The sequence below is a fragment of the Rhipicephalus sanguineus genome, chromosome 9, assembly GCF_013339695.2.
Source record: "Rhipicephalus sanguineus isolate Rsan-2018 chromosome 9, BIME_Rsan_1.4, whole genome shotgun sequence".
NCBI lineage: Eukaryota > Metazoa > Arthropoda > Arachnida > Ixodida > Ixodidae > Rhipicephalus > Rhipicephalus sanguineus.
In genome coordinates this window covers 92,251,688-92,269,498 of record NC_051184.2, presented here as the reverse complement: position 1 = coordinate 92,269,498, position 17,811 = coordinate 92,251,688, and the positions used below count along the sequence as shown (strand labels likewise).

At 46.8% G+C, this 17,811-nt stretch overlaps 1 protein-coding gene across 2 annotated transcripts in view; it reads right to left on the bottom strand.

Moving 5' to 3' along the window:
- The window catches only part of LOC119406021 (protein zyg-11 homolog B), an 82,668-nt gene that overhangs the window by 33,708 nt on the left and 31,149 nt on the right, over positions 1 to 17,811 (bottom strand). For both annotated transcript variants that reach the window (XR_007417564.1, XM_037672865.2), the window contains exons 7-11: positions 9,832 to 9,972; positions 8,272 to 8,448; positions 5,020 to 5,073; positions 3,730 to 3,840; positions 909 to 1,050 (exon numbers count right to left, since the gene is read on the bottom strand). Coding sequence is in view for 1 of the 2 variants with exons in the window: in XM_037672865.2 (XP_037528793.1) it covers positions 909 to 1,050; positions 3,730 to 3,840; positions 5,020 to 5,073; positions 8,272 to 8,448; positions 9,832 to 9,972 (625 nt within the window). In the remaining variant the exon portion in view is untranslated. The remainder of the gene's footprint in view (positions 1 to 908; positions 1,051 to 3,729; positions 3,841 to 5,019; positions 5,074 to 8,271; positions 8,449 to 9,831; positions 9,973 to 17,811) is intronic.

The following is a 17,811-nucleotide window of genomic DNA, read 5'->3' as shown; positions in this document are numbered from 1 at the left end:
TTATTGTAAATTCTTGACAACAGTAGCAGGGGCATGTTGGTTCGTGACTACAAAGTAATAGTTTAGGAAAGAGGTAAAGACTCTCCTCCTCTGAACCACCCGAAAAAGGTGACAGGATGAACACTACAACATAGCACTGATCTCACCACAATTTCTGTTACATCTTGAAAACACAAGAACAGGAAAAACGCTGAAGACAACAGATGTTTTACCTCGTCTTTTATGCTGTTGTCAAGAGCTAACATGTATTGCAAACACACCCAAACAATTGCTCTTTTACTTTTTTGTGTGTGTGTGTTCACACTGTTAACACTACAGTTATTGCTTTCAGTATGAACTGGCTAGCCCAAGAACATGAACAGCTCTCGTGGATTGAAATGCGACAATTTAAGGCTAAGTAATGCAGATAATTTTGTTTCCACCATCTTCAATTTGTGTCATATCAATGTAATTTTGACTCAAACACTTGCACCATAATAAATGTTGGGGTTTAATGTCCCAAAACCACGATATCATTATGAGGGCCGCTGTAGTGCTGGGCTCCGGAAATTTCGACCACCTGGAATTCTTTAGCATGCACCTAAATCTAAGTACACGGGCCTCAAGCATTTTCACCACCATCAAAAATGCAGCCACCGTGGCCGGGATTCAATCCCGTGACCTCCCACACTTGCATCAGAGTCAACATTACCCTTAGAGGCCACATTCATAGTGACGTGAGACGGTTATCAAGCAATCACGCGTGCCGACCGTTACACTAGAAGTTTGTCATGTTTCAATCCGTGCGCATCGTGCACCCTCGTCATTGTGTTTTTATTTTAGCAGATGACAGGTGACATCATTTCGAGCAACGAGTGCCTATGACATCAGAACTGGGGGACAACGACCCTTCCCATCGTAGCCCTCACCCGTCAGATTCCAGAGGGCGCTAAGCGTAAACTTCATCATGATGTCCACTTCGCCAGCGTACAGCTTGCTCTTGACAATGCGCAGCAGGCGTTCCATGTACTCCGGCTTGGCACCAAGGGACGATGTCTCGGAAGTCGAGATCTGCAAAATGACGGCGAACATTATGACTGAAATACTGAGGTGCAAGTTCCCTGCGTATCACACCTGCTGGCCGTCTTGCACTCGTTCTGGCACGAAGATTTGGTGTGGCCACCAACATAACCAAGAAGGCTCAGCAAAAAGAACAAAATGAGCTTGCCATTCATTCTTCCTTAATTGACAAGAGTTTGAAAAAAGCAATAAAACGTCGTTATAACGAACACGGATATAACGAATTATCAGTTATAACGAAGTAAATGAAGAATAGCCTTGTCATAGCTACAGTGTTACAAATAAACGTTTATAACGAATTTTCGGATATAACGAAGTTATTTCCGTGGCAGGTGCGACTTCGTTTTAATGAGGTTTGAGTGTAATCCAATTTTCAACTTTACGTGCTCTCACCTCAGCGTACTAAATTGCCTTCCACATTCCCCCAGAGCAAAATCTTATCAAGATTTATTACATGAAGCATGAATTGTTTGAATATTTGTTTACAGAAAAGCAGTCCTTGCTCCAACGTTTTTGTAGAAACATTCTTTCTGAGCAATTTTAGGCTTGTGAACACTTAAGCATGTTCACGTGCATACACCAAAAAACTTATATAAAGCGTGCCCAGTGTACGTGAAAAGCAAAAGAGTAATTACTTTCTTTAAATATTACCCAACTTTAAAGCGGTACTGACACAAGATTTTGCAGCCGAGATAGCCTGCGGGATCAATTTCCGTGAACATGCGTATATCATTTGCAAAATATCAACAGCAAATACAGCTCAGACCATTTATAACGTAACCGCTTACAGTGCAGTACCGGCTATAATGTGGTTTTTTCCGACTCCCGTTTACCCTCCCACAGAACTCCATGTATACGCATACCACTTACTGTGCAGTCCCCCAAGATGAAAGACCGGTTATAATGCAGCTACCGGAATGTTCTCAGAGATGCGAGGGAGCGAGCGTGCTTCTCAGCGGAGATGCGCCGGCGGGGGACAGAGCGACGACGGCATTACAAAGGAGGAGGGGACGAGGAATGAACGAACAAGGAGTGGGGGGAGAAAAAAATATGAACGGCGGTGGGGGGCAGCCACAGCAGCCCGGCGCGCGTGCGTGGTGTGAGGAGGGGGAGCGCTTGCGTGGCCGACGGAGAAGCCTTTGCCCCCTTCGGCCGATTGACATGCGCGCTCCGCTACGAACGCGCGCCAGCGTCCGCATCAAGAGCGCGTTACCGCTGTTTGTCTCCGTCGGGAAAATAGTTGCTTCATCTTAGAGCGCAGATATCGCGCGTGCGACCTCGATTCCCCCGCAAGTAACAATACTTTGAGATGCGATTGAGCGTTCGCCTTTGCCACCAACAGGTGTACTTAGAAGCTTGGAATACTTTTTCAGGATGGTTGCCGCGGCTGTTCTCCCGACCGCGAACCGAAAGTTTGTTTCACGCGTGATGCCCTCGGTTTAGCTCGCAAGTGCGATCTCTTCTACTCCCAATCTCCGTGTTGTCTAGGGCAAGCTTCTCGCGACGGCATGCAAAGTTGCAATGCGCACGCTAGGCCTAACTAGCGCTAGCCGCCATGTCGGTGGCCGCGGACTACAGAAGTTGCGGTTTGGTGCCGAGTCAATGAAACATTTTGCAATTGTTGCATTTAGAAGGGGTGACTTGCATCTTTAACGAAAACGCGGGCGTGTGAAACACTCGAGTGGTGGTTCGTGGTCGTCACCGTTTTCGACATCGCGCACGCACAGTGTGTTACCGCAGCGACTTCCCATTACGGCGCATTTTTTCCGCGTTCGTTATGTCAGCAATGCAGGTCCGCGGATGCCAACCGTTCAACATTTCCAAATGTAAGTGGATGCCAACTTACGTCCCAATCGCATGCCTCGATAGTCGGAATCGCGCGCCTGCCTGTTGGTCATGTTTTGCATGCGTGCAACCTTTCAAAAATGTTGTTTTGGTTATAGTGCGGTACCGCTTATAGTGCGGATATTCACGACTCCGGCAACTTACGTTATAAGTGGTCTATGCTGTATAGCTTGGAAGGTGTTTTAAGTGAATTTTGAAGTTTGCGTGAGCGATCGACACCCTCACGCTATTGACACCCTGAAAGATGAGCCTCGGTGACCCCCCTACTTCCCTCACGTGACCGCGCTGCAAGAAGTTATGATGACGTCATAGTCGCCATTTTTTTTTGCCATGTTCACTTCACCAGTCTACTTCTCAGCAGCTGCTCGCGATCTGCGCAGAAGAGCGTCACAGTTCTGTGTGGTGACGTGATCGAGCGCTGCACACGCTAGGTGATAGTTGCACCCGGAGGATTGTCGTTTTCGAAAGCAAAACTGACACTGTTCCGCAATGAGGAGCCTGTAATTAATTATCTGTCGCATGCTGCAGTAAACGATGTGCCATGTTATGACTAACAGGCCATCAGCAACACATTGCAGCAAAAAAGCGCAAGGCCAAGATTTTTGTGTCAGTACCCCTTTAATAACTTGATTCAACATTGTTGTTTAGTACAACTGTAAGTGTAAATATGCAGCCTTTTAGGTGGTGCTCTTTTGGGCCAACTCCTCTAAGTCGTGCACGAATGAACGAATTGGGTTATGTTCACCTCATTCAACGCAGTGAACTGCAACATTCCACAGGTTAGGTGAAACAAGCTTGCGGGCACTGTGAGGGCAGTGCACTCACCTTGGCCGCCAGGATGGAACAGATGGCCACAGACATCCGGTTCATTGATGGGTCATCAAAGGCGAGCAGAGAGTCCATCACGAGCCGAGCGCAGTGGTACCGATCGAATGTCTACACAAGGATCCAAGCAAGAAGAAATGCCATTGCACTGTTAGTCTACAAATCTGGATTAGTTACGTGGTTCAAACAGTTGCACCATAGGATATCCTGACAGTGCTATCCATTTACCATGCTGACATAACAGGCTGATGTGTTGCAATACAAAGCTCAAAGTCATGGGTTTGATTCTCGGCTCTACAAATGTAAATCTAATGTCACGCATGTAAATGTCACGACATAGATGTTCCTGCATATAATCGACAAGGCATCGCCTTGCCTAAGCTAAAAATCATTGATTCATCAATGCATCAATTCTAAAACAATTCTAGAAATCATAAGTACAGTCGCCCATTTTTTTAACCTGAACGCGCGAGCATCGACCGCCAAGTTGATAAGCGCCGTACAACGGAGTGGAGCGGTGAAACGAACGAGAATACGCGCATGCATGCAATGAGCAGTCTTGGACGGCTGCCTCCTGAGGAAAAGCCTAGCAGACGGCAGCTGCCCACGACTGTTCATAGCGCGCATGCATGTATTCTCGTTCATTTCGCCGCTGCGCTCCGTTGTACGGCGCTTATCAACTCGGTGGTCGATGCTCGCGCGTTCAGGTTAAAAAACTGGGCGACTGTACATCATTGTGTCACTTCCGGATGTTGCTCGTACACACTAGTGCAAGCGGAGTAGAGCGCTCGCGAATTGAAACACAACAACTGGCATGCGCAATTGCTCGAGATAACCGCATCATGTTGCTACAAACGAGGCCACTAAATGCAATGTTGGCTTTGATCTAAGCGTTCACGAGTTAAAGTTATGCCAATATGACAGGAACTGACGATCGGTGCAAATGAAAGTATGCGAATTACTTAGGCCTAACATGTCGCGTTTCGATCCACACGCACTGTACATTCCCCTGTGTTGGGAGCTACAAAGTGCCAAAGTGACAAGTGTATCTTTCTTTGTCTTTTTTTTTTTTTGTTATGCTTCGTGCTTTATTTCCAGTGACGAGATACCATGCTCAGCAATGCATGAAGATTTCAAGTCAGTGCCAACTCAGTGATGCACCGAGGAGTATCCGTTATGTAGGGCATGCAAGCATGCGACTTTCACTCTCTCTCGAAGTACAGTTCCCATGAAAGGAAAGGCCCTTGAAAGGGTTTCAAAACCAATGTTTCAGAATGAAATGCTACATACCACATCCTGAAGGATCCGGTCGCTGCACAGCGTAAGCAGCGTGTTCTTCTGGAGCTGGAGGAGCCAGAAGACAATGTGTCACAAAACACCGCAATATTACACACTTTGCACTGCCAGTCAAGCATGGCTTAACGTTTTCCCAGTGACCATTTTTCGGTGGATTGTCATTACTGTCAACAGCAGCAACATTATAAGAACACAAGCATGGCAACAAATGCACAGTAAAATAACAGGAGAGTGCAGGTTCAGGAGAGCAAATTCTTAATCCTGTATTGTTAAAGACACTGATGAATGATTTACACAAGCACTGTGGAACCTCTCTGTACAGCAAGCGTCAGACATTTCCCACTTTCCAGTACAGCTATGTCCTCAAAACATGGCTTACACCCACAAATTTTACAGTGCAATACAAGGTGAGACATTTTTCACAAGGTTGGACACCCATCTTTCTGCTGTCCTCAGCTGCGCTTCCCAACTCTTGGCTTCCAATCTGTTGCTCTCATGGTTATCAGTCCCATGAATTGCATGGCCCACCCCAACTTTTCTTTTTTTCCCTCTTAACGTCAAGTAGGATATCAGCAACCCCCTTTCATTATCAAGTTACAACTAGAGGCCGGATTTCTAGGCATTAAAAAAGCTCATTTTAGGCACCAAAAATAGGCAGGCAAAGCAACATTTTAGGCTTCCAAAATCGTGAATATAGGTACAATAAATTCCCACATAAATGCAAATAATTTCAAACAAAGACGTGCGCGACCTCCATTTACGACGGGAAAACAATACTGTTATTGCTTAAGATGGCATAAAGGCGCCAACAGTTGAACAAAGCCGCGCAATTGTGCTTTGTCCCGCACGGTTCGCAGAACACGGTCTCTGCCGTGTTCTGCACGGTGAGTCAAGTGTCCACTGTCATATCAACACACTCCTGGGTGTCTTCTCGGTATGACTAAGGCCAGAGTAGGAGCCGATAGCCAGATCGCTAAAAGACCGGAAGGGAGGGATTCCTCCTATTGGCCGGGTCAAATCGTGTATAGCGAACTTCTCCCCTGGCAGTGAACCACTGGCGTATCCTGGCGGAAGGGGGGGGGGGTCAGGGGGTTCCCGAAACTTTTCAGTTTTGCTTGTGTATATATATATACATGCACGCATACAAACGCACGCCAGAACTTACATAATAGTTGAACACCCCCCCCCCCCAAAAAAAAAATCTGGCTACACTACTGCAGCGAACACTTTGCAAAGTAAATTACACAAATAAAAACGGCGTGCACATCACATTTTTATTCCTTTTTTTGCTCTACACTCTCCTTTCCACTGACAGCTCTCCGCGGTCTCTCGCATTCGCCAACCGCTCGCGCCATGTCTCTGTGGTAGCGAATGCTCACTGGCGTGTCCCACTTCACGGCTGCTAGCGGTTGTTTAGGGGAGTTGGTTGAACTAGAGGACTAGGTTGAACCCCATAGTTCCGAACCGTCAATGTTGCTTGGTAGCATGAATAACGGTCTCAAACTGCTCCCGGGAGCGAAACTTGAGGCTAAATAGTGTTCATATAAGCGCGAATTTTGAAAATAGGCATTTATACGCAGTTGTAAGCATTTAGGCATGAATGCCAAAAATAGGCACTTATAGGCACTATAAAAACACTATAAAAGCCCTTCTTAACCTCTAATTCATGCTCATATATCAAAGTGGCGCGATAGGAGCGCAAGGAACAAAATAGGCATTTGCCTAAAATCCGGTCTCTAGCTGTAACTTGCACAAGTGGCATCACACAAGTGGCATCCATCTGCATTTAAAAATGTGTTCAATGTTATTGTCAGTTTTACAGCAAAAGGGACCTTGTCTCACCGGATTTCACGTGCAGCATGAGTGGTGCTGCACACTAATTAATTTACGCAAGCACCAGCAAATAATCTGAAATTTACGGTGGGCTGTCCACAAATAGTGGATAGCTTGGCTCTTGTGATTGGACTCGAGGAGTAACGACTGTGGCATTCTCGTGGTGAACTGAGTATCACTTGCATTAATCAGCACAGGTTCACCAAATAATAATTTAGATGTGAACCCAGTTTTAGCGCTGTTTGGTTCTTCACTGTCACTAAAATGTGATGATAATAAAGGGGCCACAAAGAGAGTGAAAGACTTCTACGCAGAAAAAGTCAACAAAAAAAAAAAAAAACTAAACACTAATGAACATTAAAACAAAGACTCGAGACAACAGGTGAAGAACAGAGTGCATTCAGGCAAATAATGACGTATTAGACATTGCAGAACACCATGCTTTCCTAGGATCCATTAGAGATGCAGATCGTAGCAGCGAAGAATAGCATTAGGAAAGACAGCAATGGCCTTTTCCCACGGTAACGTACTGGGTGCGAGTCATGAACTTTTCCGAAATATGAAAGGAAAAAAAACTAGACTCTTTTGAGCTATGGTGCTGGTGTATAGTTCTGAGAATCCCATGAACAGACACACTAACAAGTATACTGGTCATAAGAAATTCATCCTGAATGTTCATTATAATAATTGTTGGGGTTTAACGTCCCAAACTCACAATATGATTATGAGGGACAGTAGTGGAGGGCTCCAGAAATTTCGACCACCTGGGGTTCTTTAACGTGCATCTAAATCTATAAGTACACAGGGCCTCAAGCATTTTTGCCTCCATCGAAAATGCGGCCGCCGCGGCCGGGATTCAACCCCGCGACCTTCTGGTCAGCAGTTGAGCACCATAACCACTAGACCACTGTGGCGGGTATTCCGAATGTTCATTGAAAGCAAAATTAACGAAACAAAAACTTTCTTATTTTGTCCATGTAACGCGAGCTAACAGCTCAATGGTGAAAAATTTGATGCTAGTCGAAGTGGGAGATCAGACAAAACGACGCTGCCCATGGATGAGATGGTTGGATGCATTCTGCAGGCCATACAGAAACATTTATAACAAGTTAAAGAACTTCGGTTAAATAGGTCTCACTGCCACTCATTTACTCATCATATCGGGGGAAACCAGCACACCGACGGTATACTTAAAAACAACAATGCAACCCTGTACTTTCGGAGTACCAAATATTAGTCGCTTCAATAAAAGGAACATTAGGTATACCCTGCTCACCCATCAAAATTGCTCATTCATTTCTGGTTTAATTTTGTGCAGAGGAGGCACGTTTGCAGTGGTTTTGGTTTAACAGCCCATTTGCAAGTAAAGTAGCAATTCTTGCCCACATTACAGTGTCACATTGCGTCACGCACCTGCTGGTTCCGAGGGAAGTTCTCCATGGCGGTGAGGGTGAGTTCAACAATTTGACGGAGCCACCGTGGGTGCACCTTCTGTCCCAGGGTGCCCTTGGACAGGTTGTACAGGCAGGCCGTGGCTGCCATCTGGATGGCCAGCACGCGCGGGTGCTCTGCCATGCCTGGCAAGATCAGCTGAAAATGCAAACGATCGCAAATGACGCGGCAGGGCTCACATGATGATGATGATGACCATTGTTGCCCAGCTCTTTGCAGCAGGCTATCAAACGGAAAATCCAGATCTGGCAAACAAAAAGGTCTGCAAATCACTGGGGCGATGCATTTGCTGCCAGACTGTTCGACGCTGCAGACAGTTTGCATGACGCCACTAGTGTTCCAATCTTTATTTTGTTGTTTACACTGCACCCCACTGTAGTTCCTCTTGAAACTCCCTGAAACCCAGCGTACATGTTATGGCACACAGGGTTGCTAACACTTAATTAAATTTTAGAGGGACACTGCTTTTTAAACATTTAAAAAAATTTTTGATTGATCTTGATGAAACTTGCCACGTTTATGTATAACTCTGTGCTGATTTCAAATATGCAATTGTTTTTCCACTACAATGCATACGTAGTCATTAAAAAATGCAACATTTCATGTGCATTTTTGGGCGCGAGGTCTTTCCCACATGAGAAATTTACAAAGTAAATCAAGCAGATCCCAGTAATCTGGAATGAGAGTTTTATGCAATACATTAAAAGTTGACATTCTAAACCCATTTGAACAAAAGTTATGGTATGTTCAACATTTGTGAATGAAATCCCAGCCTGATGTCTACTCACTCGCGAATGTTACCATGACTTTTCTTCACATGGGTTTAAAACATGAATTCTTGTTGTACTGCATAGAGTTCTCATCCACGATTATTGTGATATGCTGATTTACATTGTAACTACCTCAGTTTAGGAAAGACAATGCCACGAAAGACACTTCCACTAGTTGCCACAAAGGCAGTGCCGCTTCTCAGCGTCAACTCCTTTTACTTCGTAATAAGCACGGAATAAAGTGGGGAAGTCTAATGATACAATCAAGCCCGCATATATCGAACCCACATATAAAGAATTATTGTATATACTGAACAGTTGTAATATCCCCTTCAATATAATTTAGATATATCAAATATTTTGTATATTGAATTACCTATGTATAGAACTCTTTTGTGACCCCCTTCAGATTCGATATATCCGGGTTTGACTGTATACGTACTGTAATTTTAAGCATGAATCGTGGTGCGCCTAGCAACACCAGAATACGTACAGCAACCCGCGCAAATCATAGTACCAAGGCCTGTCACCAGGCGATGTGACATACCAGTCTTTGCGATTTTCAAATCCAATTAAAAAATACAAATCCTATTGAAATCCCGAAAAGAGTGCGTTTCTGTCACAATAGTTTACAGTCTCTCCACATCCACCAGCGTCTTGTGACACGCTCTGATCGGTTGTCGGCCCCTTTAATAAATTATGCACACTGTAGACGTCCGTCCCCCCGCCCCCGAAAAGAATGTAAATTCACCTTGATGACGTCGACCCGCGGCTGTGAGTAGGTCAGAGTGTACTGGTAGAGGTAGTAGAGTGACTTCTGTACATAGTATGGCCGATCAGGATACCTCCGAAGGGCCTCCAGGATCTGCCGTTCATCAGCGCAGCCGGTTATCTGCAGAGAAGGAAAAGCATGTACGGAAAAGTGACCAATGCTACAATATTTGACAGCCCGGAAATTTGCCCCTATTTCCACTAATCCCAGCTGATATAAATATCCAGGGTGGCACAAGTTCTAAAGACTACCCATCGCTGCCCATATAGCTGTGCTACAGAAACCTGCATGCCAAATTGCAACTGTCAGTGCAGCTTTCTACGTGACGCGAATGTCGAGCAGCATCTGAGATTAGTGTGCATCGTGTGCAATCGAGATTATTAAAAAAATTACACCATCTCCCGCTAAAGGGGACCATGAGGCGATGCGAAGCCGGAGCACCTGCATGATCGGATCGCGTTCCGTTGGTGTTCATTGGGCATGCGACCGACCTCGCGTCGTGGGACGCGAAGAGGGACGCTACGCGCGTCGTATCTTCCATCTAGCCTGGCCGTTAATTCTCACAGGGCGACCGGGGAACGCGATCGACAGGCGGGTGAGAGGGGCGCAGCGTAGGAGAGGAGAAGGGGAGGGCACGCGCATGCGCTCAAGCTCATCGCGGCGTTGCGCAGGAGAGAATTTCGGCATGTCTAGCCCGCGTTTCAGAGGAAGAGTGGAAAGGGGGAGGGGAGAGGGGAAGTGGAGTGGGTATGGGAGAGGGGGAGGGGAGTGGGTATGGAGAGAGGGTAGGGGAGAGGGGGAGTGGAGAGGAGGTGTGTGGAGAGGGTATGCGCATGCGCAGTAAGGGCGGTCATGCCGCACACCACCACCACCACTACCGGATTGAGCTCCGCCTTAAGATATTTCGCATCTAAAAAGGGTGCCAAACTGTTCCCCATAATAGCGCTTGGAAGTGAGCTCGTTGGTAAGGATCAGTGTTGCATGCGTGGCCGGAAAAAGTAACTACAGTGAACTCCCGTTAAGACGAACTCGGTTAAGACGAATTCTCGCTTATACCGAACAACACGGGACCACTTGTTTGGTTTCCCATAGACTCAATTAAAAAAAAATTCGCTTCAGACGAACTGCCTAACTGTACTCTTCTGTTAAGATGAACTTTCGCGGTGATCTACAACGCTAGCGATTCTGCGAAACGAACACTGCAGTCTTGGTGGGGCATTCAGGCGACTGAGAAAAAGCAAACAAGATGAAAAAAAAAGCGCTTCCTGGAGCAAAGACGCGAAGCAAATCGCGACGCGGAGGGCGCGAAATAAACGAAGACCGGTCAGCGGATAAAGCCGGTATCCCTTCTCAACCCCTGCCTGTGGGTGGGGGAGGTGTGGGCTTTATCAGCAAAGAAAGCAACAAAAAGAGTCAGGGGATTTACAACTTGGACCCCCAAGCCATTGCGTCCTTTTGTATTCCCCCCTCCCCCCCGTTCTTCGGTTTCCCAGCTGGAGTACAAAGGAGGACAGAAGAACACAAGAGCTTGGGGCCCCTCTGCTGTGGTCAGAGGGGCAAATGCAAGGGGAGTGGTGAAAAAAAAAAGGAAAGGAAAGCGACAACAGGAACAAAAATTGTCTGTGCATTACAATCGAGTACGATTGCGGTGCACTCCCGTCAGAGGGGTCAAGTGCATTGTCATCGCCATCACACAATGGCGGCCGAGCACATGTATTTTTTGGTCAAATCACGTTGTTTGCGTAGGACCTGTGCGCGTTGTATCTGTTCCCAGTGAAGTGCAAATTGTGATGAGCAATTTTGGTTGTGGAAGCGCACGACAAAGAAAGGCTATTTTGCACAGTGAATATAGCTGCGTCGTGTCTTTTTCGTGTGCGCAAGGCTTGTGACCATGAGTAGCGCGATGGGATGTCTTCAGCTGCACGGCGATCAGGAAAAGTTACTACGGGCCGAAAACGGGAAAATATCCGGACCTCGAAGAAAACCTTGCAGACTTTCTTAAGCAACTCAGCGTATAATGACTTTGTCAAGCCAACAGCATGCGACCGAGGCTTTTCAAACAGAGGCCGGTTCTCACTCTCGTCAGTGGGCGGGGGCGTCTGCACGTTGACGTCGCGGATCTGCCAGTTTACGTCGCAAGAGATATAGCATGCTTATTGGCCGACAGCTGGATGAGATGCGCTTCTTGCCCTGGGGTGCTGCCACTTGCCCGCGCCGCACTCCTCAGTCTGCTAAATTTACATGGTAGCCGCACTCGCGCATGCGAATCACAGCGGGAGAGCGATTGCGTTTCATGACGCGTGCTGACGTAACTTCTTACCCCCGTGCCATCCCTCCCTGTCTAGCTTCCAGTGCGCTCGTCGACACGAGAAAAGAGAGAAAGCGCTGAGAGTGTGCGCCAAACCCCCGTAACTCCGCTCATTCTTGACGGATTCGAGAAATTTTTGCGGCAATCGATTCGGGAGGCAGTAAACTCCGATACTGAGGTCATTAGATCATTACTTGGAAAATTGGTTCATGACCCCTTTAAAATGTGGTAGCAAATATCTTCATGAGCTTTTTATTTTTTAACATGCAAAATCGGGTGCTCATAAGATTCGTGTAAACACTCTGCTTGAAGGCATAGTCTTTATCTAAATGAGCCAAATAAATGCTTTTTCTTGTCTTTTTGTCCCCATTGTGAGTACTCCATTCAGTGTTTTCAAGTAACATATTCGGATGCACTTGGCATGTTAGCATGTCTCTTTTTGAGGGCACTTCTGATAAGCCGAACTCCTGATAAGACGAACAGATGACCGCGGTCCCTTCGAGTTCGTCTTAACGGGAGTCTACTGTAAATATGTCACTCGTTACGCCAAAGAAAAAAAGAACGCGATACCGCCCTACGTTACCTATAAAAAAAGATAACTCATTACCATTACAAAAAAAAACTAAAACAAGTTACTTCTGCCGTTACTCCATGGTAAAAAATTTTATTCAGCGCATCTTCGTTGCAGGAACCCACAATAACAATTTTATAAAGCTCATATTTATATTTCACAAAAGAGTTTTAGCCCAAACAATAATTTTACCTGAAATACTGATTGAGCAAGAATAATTTGCACAAATGTGCCATACCTTCTGTATAGTATAATGGCTTAAAATTGCTGCACAGTTACACGTGATGGCTTGTACCTCTGAGCCACATGGTGAAGCCATTTTTCTCAACAAGAAATTAAACGCAAAATGATCAATTTTATCATCAACGTTCTCTGAAAAGAAAACCTCTCTGAACTCTCAGCAAACTTGCAGTAATTATGACGGCATGTTTCTACAAACAAAATAAATGCGCAAATTTTATAGCAATAAGGAGAAGCTTAAATGTCATAATTCGGGAAAAACTATTTACGCATCTAATTTTATTTCACTTCAATTTGCATAACTAGCGAAAAAATTGAAAGCTTGCACGTTGAAGTGTTCAAGGTCAGCCTCACTCGCTCAGAAGTTAATAGCCAGAAATGTAGTCACAGTTGTAGATAGGAAGAAGCAACACTATTTGTGAAAACGAAGTTTATAAAACAGTGCTAGAGTGCTGCATCTGCAACTTCCTAATGTAACTACGACTTGCTGAACGTGAGCAACATCTGCATTTTAAAGCTGTCATCTGACAGCTTGCCTTGCTTTTTAGTGAATATAAGTCCGCACCTACGCTAAATAGGTGCTCGAAGGATGCGTTATACGGTATTCTTGTATTCATTTTCAGGAAGAGCAGATGAAAGCGCGGAAAGTTTTACTTGAGCCCACAAAGCGCAATGTCATGCGGCACCAAAGGTACCGAGACAGTCGCTCATCTTCAGTTGGCGATGATGCCGAGAAGGCATTTCAGAAATCATCCTCCGTTTTGCTGGAGCTCAGGCGGGTAACTATACCACGAGTCTTAATGTGCGCAAATTGAGCCAATCATGGCAGCTCACTTTTGACGGTTTCGAGGACCACATTTTGCTTCGCTTCATCGACAATCCACGACAACTTGAACCTCAATAGCAAGGTAGCCGAAACCAGCACATCTATTTAAGAAATTTCGGCAGTTTGCTCCCCATTGCAATCTGCCCCGCGCAACAAAGCACCCCGTGCGGGGTCACTTTGTCAACGCCTGGCGGGCCAACAGCAGTCCTCGGCTGCGACAAAATAACGTCGGGGCGTGCTCTGGGAAAGTGGCTCCCACAAGACGTAGAAAGGTTGCGCAAAACTCCTGCAATAATTGGAATAAAAAGTAACAAGTAACGGGACCCGCCACGTTACCGAAATATGTTAACGTAAGTATGTTACCCGTTACAGTTGCCAAATGGCAACGAGTACGTTACTAAGTTACTGAAAACAGTAACACGTTACCGGTAACGCCGTTACTTGTAACGCGTTACTGCCAACACTAGTGAGGATCTACCTAAAAAAATCAGCACTTTTTACACACGGACAAGGACCAGTGCCTGTCCTCCTGTGTTGTTCCCTTCTTCCTCTGTGCGTAAATTGGCGCTGTTTTTAGGGGAAAGCTGCTTATAGCGGCACCCATTCATTCCCGTCGTAGTAGTGTGTAACCATTCTTAAAAACGGAGGGGGCGTGCACACATGAAGGCTCCCTAAAGACAATGCGCTGCAACAGTACGTGATATGTATCACCCTCTCCTCTCCTACACTTCCCCCTCTTTCTCCTCTCCTACGGTCCCCCCTCCCCTATCTTGGCTCGCGGCGCAGCGGCGCCGACGCAGGCAGCGTCGTGGCAGCGTCTTGATTGAAAAAACCGACCGCTCGCGCTGCACAACCGTTCACTGCCCACCTCGTAGGGTAAGCACATGTTTTTCTTCCCATCCGTCGGCTCCTTTGTTTTTGGGGCTCGCTCAGATGGAGTTCACTAACGGTGCCTTGCGCCAGCGGCGAGTGCTTGCCTTACGTTGTCCTTTCTGAACACTAGGCCGAAGAGCGGTGCGGTGTGTTCACGCGTGGTCATACCACGCCGAAACCGCACCTATCGAAGCCAACGCAAGCAAAGTTTGCCCTCGCTCGAGTGATCGGGCCCTGTGGTCGCTGACTGTGAAAGTACACAGCGTAGTCGCGAGGGACCGTTTCCCTCAGCGGCGTGTCGCCGTGAGCCCTTTGCCCGCAGAGACGTGCTAGCGGCACCCTTGTGTTTTACAGTAGAAGCTCGTTATAACGAAGCGGGATATAACGAACTAATGGATATAACGAAGCAATCGTAATTCCCCTTGAAATTCCCATAGACGCCCATGTATTTAAAACCTCGTTTTAACGAAGCTAAAATTTCCTCACAATGGATATAACGAACCTTTTTATTTCCCCACCGAGCATTTACTGATCATTTTGATACCCGGCAAGTCAATGTCTTATAGCGCGTGACGGTTTACGTCCCATCCCGGATGCGGTAATTCAAAACTCACGCCTCGCGCTCCCGAGGAGCCGCCTGCCAACACGTGCGAGGGTGCGCGTCTGCCTGCCTCCCCTTTCCACTGAAACTCGTGGACCCACTCGCGCATATCACCAGCCTCCCCTCTCCAGCGGAACTCGTGGACCCGCCCGCTCTCCTGCTGCGCACGTGGACGGCGACGCGGCGATCGCGGGCCTTGTTATGGCTTGTCGTTCACTGCACATGCATCAGAACAGCGTCTCTCTCGGTTCCCGCCGCTAGACAGGAGATGGGCGACGGCAACGGCAAACAAAAGCGCAAAACGATTACAATCGAGCAGAAGGCGGCTATGTTGAAAGTCGTTGAGTCCGGCGTCAAGAAGAAAATTTGGCCCAAGATTTCGGCATAGCGTTGAGCACGCTGTCGACGATATTGAGCAACAAAGAAGCAGTCACCGATGCTGTCGCACGTGGCGTCAAAGGCGACAGAAAGAAGCTGCAAACCGCCGTCTTCGAAGCTGTTGAGAAGGCGGTCTTCAAGTGGTTTTTGGAAGTGAGAGCAAGCGGCACTCCGGTGAGTGGGGCACTTTTGCAGCGGAAAGCGAGGGACCTCGCGTGCATCATGGGGCACGACGATTTTTTGGTGAGTGACGGCTGGCGCAGCGCTTCAAGGAGCGCCACGACATCGTCGGCGGGGCTGTCAGCGGGGAAGCGCAGTCCGTCGACCAAGACCTGGCGTCGTGGGACGCTCTCCTTGACGCCGGAGTCGTGCCCGACTGCGACACCTTCTGCACGTACGTCAGTGCCGATGCTGACGCGGTGACAACCGAAGAGCTGACAGAGGCTGAAATTGTGCGTGCAGTGACAGGAGTGGTGAATGACGACAGTGACAAATGTGTCGACGACAGCCCGGAATTGGCGAACCCGATGTCCTGATGTCCGCGTAAGCGCTGGATGCAGCAGACGTGCTGCGCGGCTTCTTCGGCGCTCACGATGACGGCGAGGACAGACGCGATATAGCGGCAGCGGCCGAAAAAGCCATAATCCGTCTGAGGAAGACACGGCAGAAGTCTATTAAGGGGGGACGTGGCTTTCGGTACCAACTTTCTTATTTCTTCATGGATTTTGATGAAAATTGGCACACTTATTTGAAATGTTGTTTTAATGCTACTGTAGAAATTTCATGAATATATCTTTACAACTTTTTGATTTACAATATATTTCACCTTCTGCTTTTGTTCCGAGTCTGACTCGCTTAAAAAATGCGATAGGAAACTCGTTCAAAGTGCTATGCATTCTAAGATGTCTGGTTGCGGGCGTGACATTCTTAGATTTTTTTATTTGCAAAAAAAATTTTTTTAGTTTTCCTTTTTCATGATGTGACTGCGCAACAGGCATCGAGGCTTTGTGCAACTCGTCAAATAGCTAATTATCAAAACGCCATACTGAAAAAGCAAGAATGTCACGCCCTGAACTGTGCTTCAAGGAATATAGAACAAAAAACGGAACTGAAATAGACCCAGCGGTCAGTGAGAAATCAGCGGAACAAGCGAAGCAGGAAGCAAGAAAAGTCGTTTTGAGAAAACGGCTTTTAAAGTTGTACCAACGATATTACTTCATCAAAAGGCACTGGGGTCGTAATCTTTTGAGTCCTTCGTAATGTGCACTTTCTTGAGTGCCCTGTCTTTAGTTTGAGGTGCCTTGCTTCTCTAAAACACAAGAAGATTGTGATCTTTAAGGTGTTTTATAAGGTTGGACCTCCTGCACATGTGGCCTTTCATCGGTTGTGCCTTTGTTTTCTTTCTTTTTTCTTAAAATCCTTTTCTGATATACAAAGAACATGTAGCATGAATTTAAACGAAGTTATGAAGTGGTGTAATAGACATGACAAAAAACAAGATATTGTAATTCAAGTAGGTCATGTATTATGATGATTTGCCAGCTTTCTTGTATTCATGCTCTCATTAACATAATTAACAGTCTTGATTGCAATTGATCATTGAATCATTTTTATAGGATACTAAAAGCGGCTCTCATCATGGCAACCTATCACTTCCTCCTAAATAACAGGCAGTTATGGCCAAGACATAGGTGGAATAGGAATTCCTTAGCAGTTTATTCAAGACGCGAACTGGGCAGATATGAATTCATCTCCCTGTTTCACTCGTCAAGCTAATTTGTAAACCTCGCCTGCGATGCGCTTCATCATTCACCCGGTCGCGGACACGGTTTTCTGCGAGGCTTTTATTTTTTCAGATGATTCATGAGCGCTTACGGCGATACCACGCACGGCTCCAAGCGCGCCTAAATTGCATCAACAGTGCTTTATTTCACCTCTAAGTGCTCGGCCGCATAGTCCGGGAAGTAAGCACGCGATGTGCTGGGTGGCGGCATTCGGTGATGATGCGCAATATGCCTAGGTGCGGCGACGAAAAATAGGCGCGCAACGTATTTGGCCTCGCATTGCGGGACGCCGACGCGCGCCCGCTGCGCGACGAGCTTGGCCGTGGGGTCCGCTGCCGATGCGTAAAATGACCATCCGCTGTACCGAGAAGCCGGCGG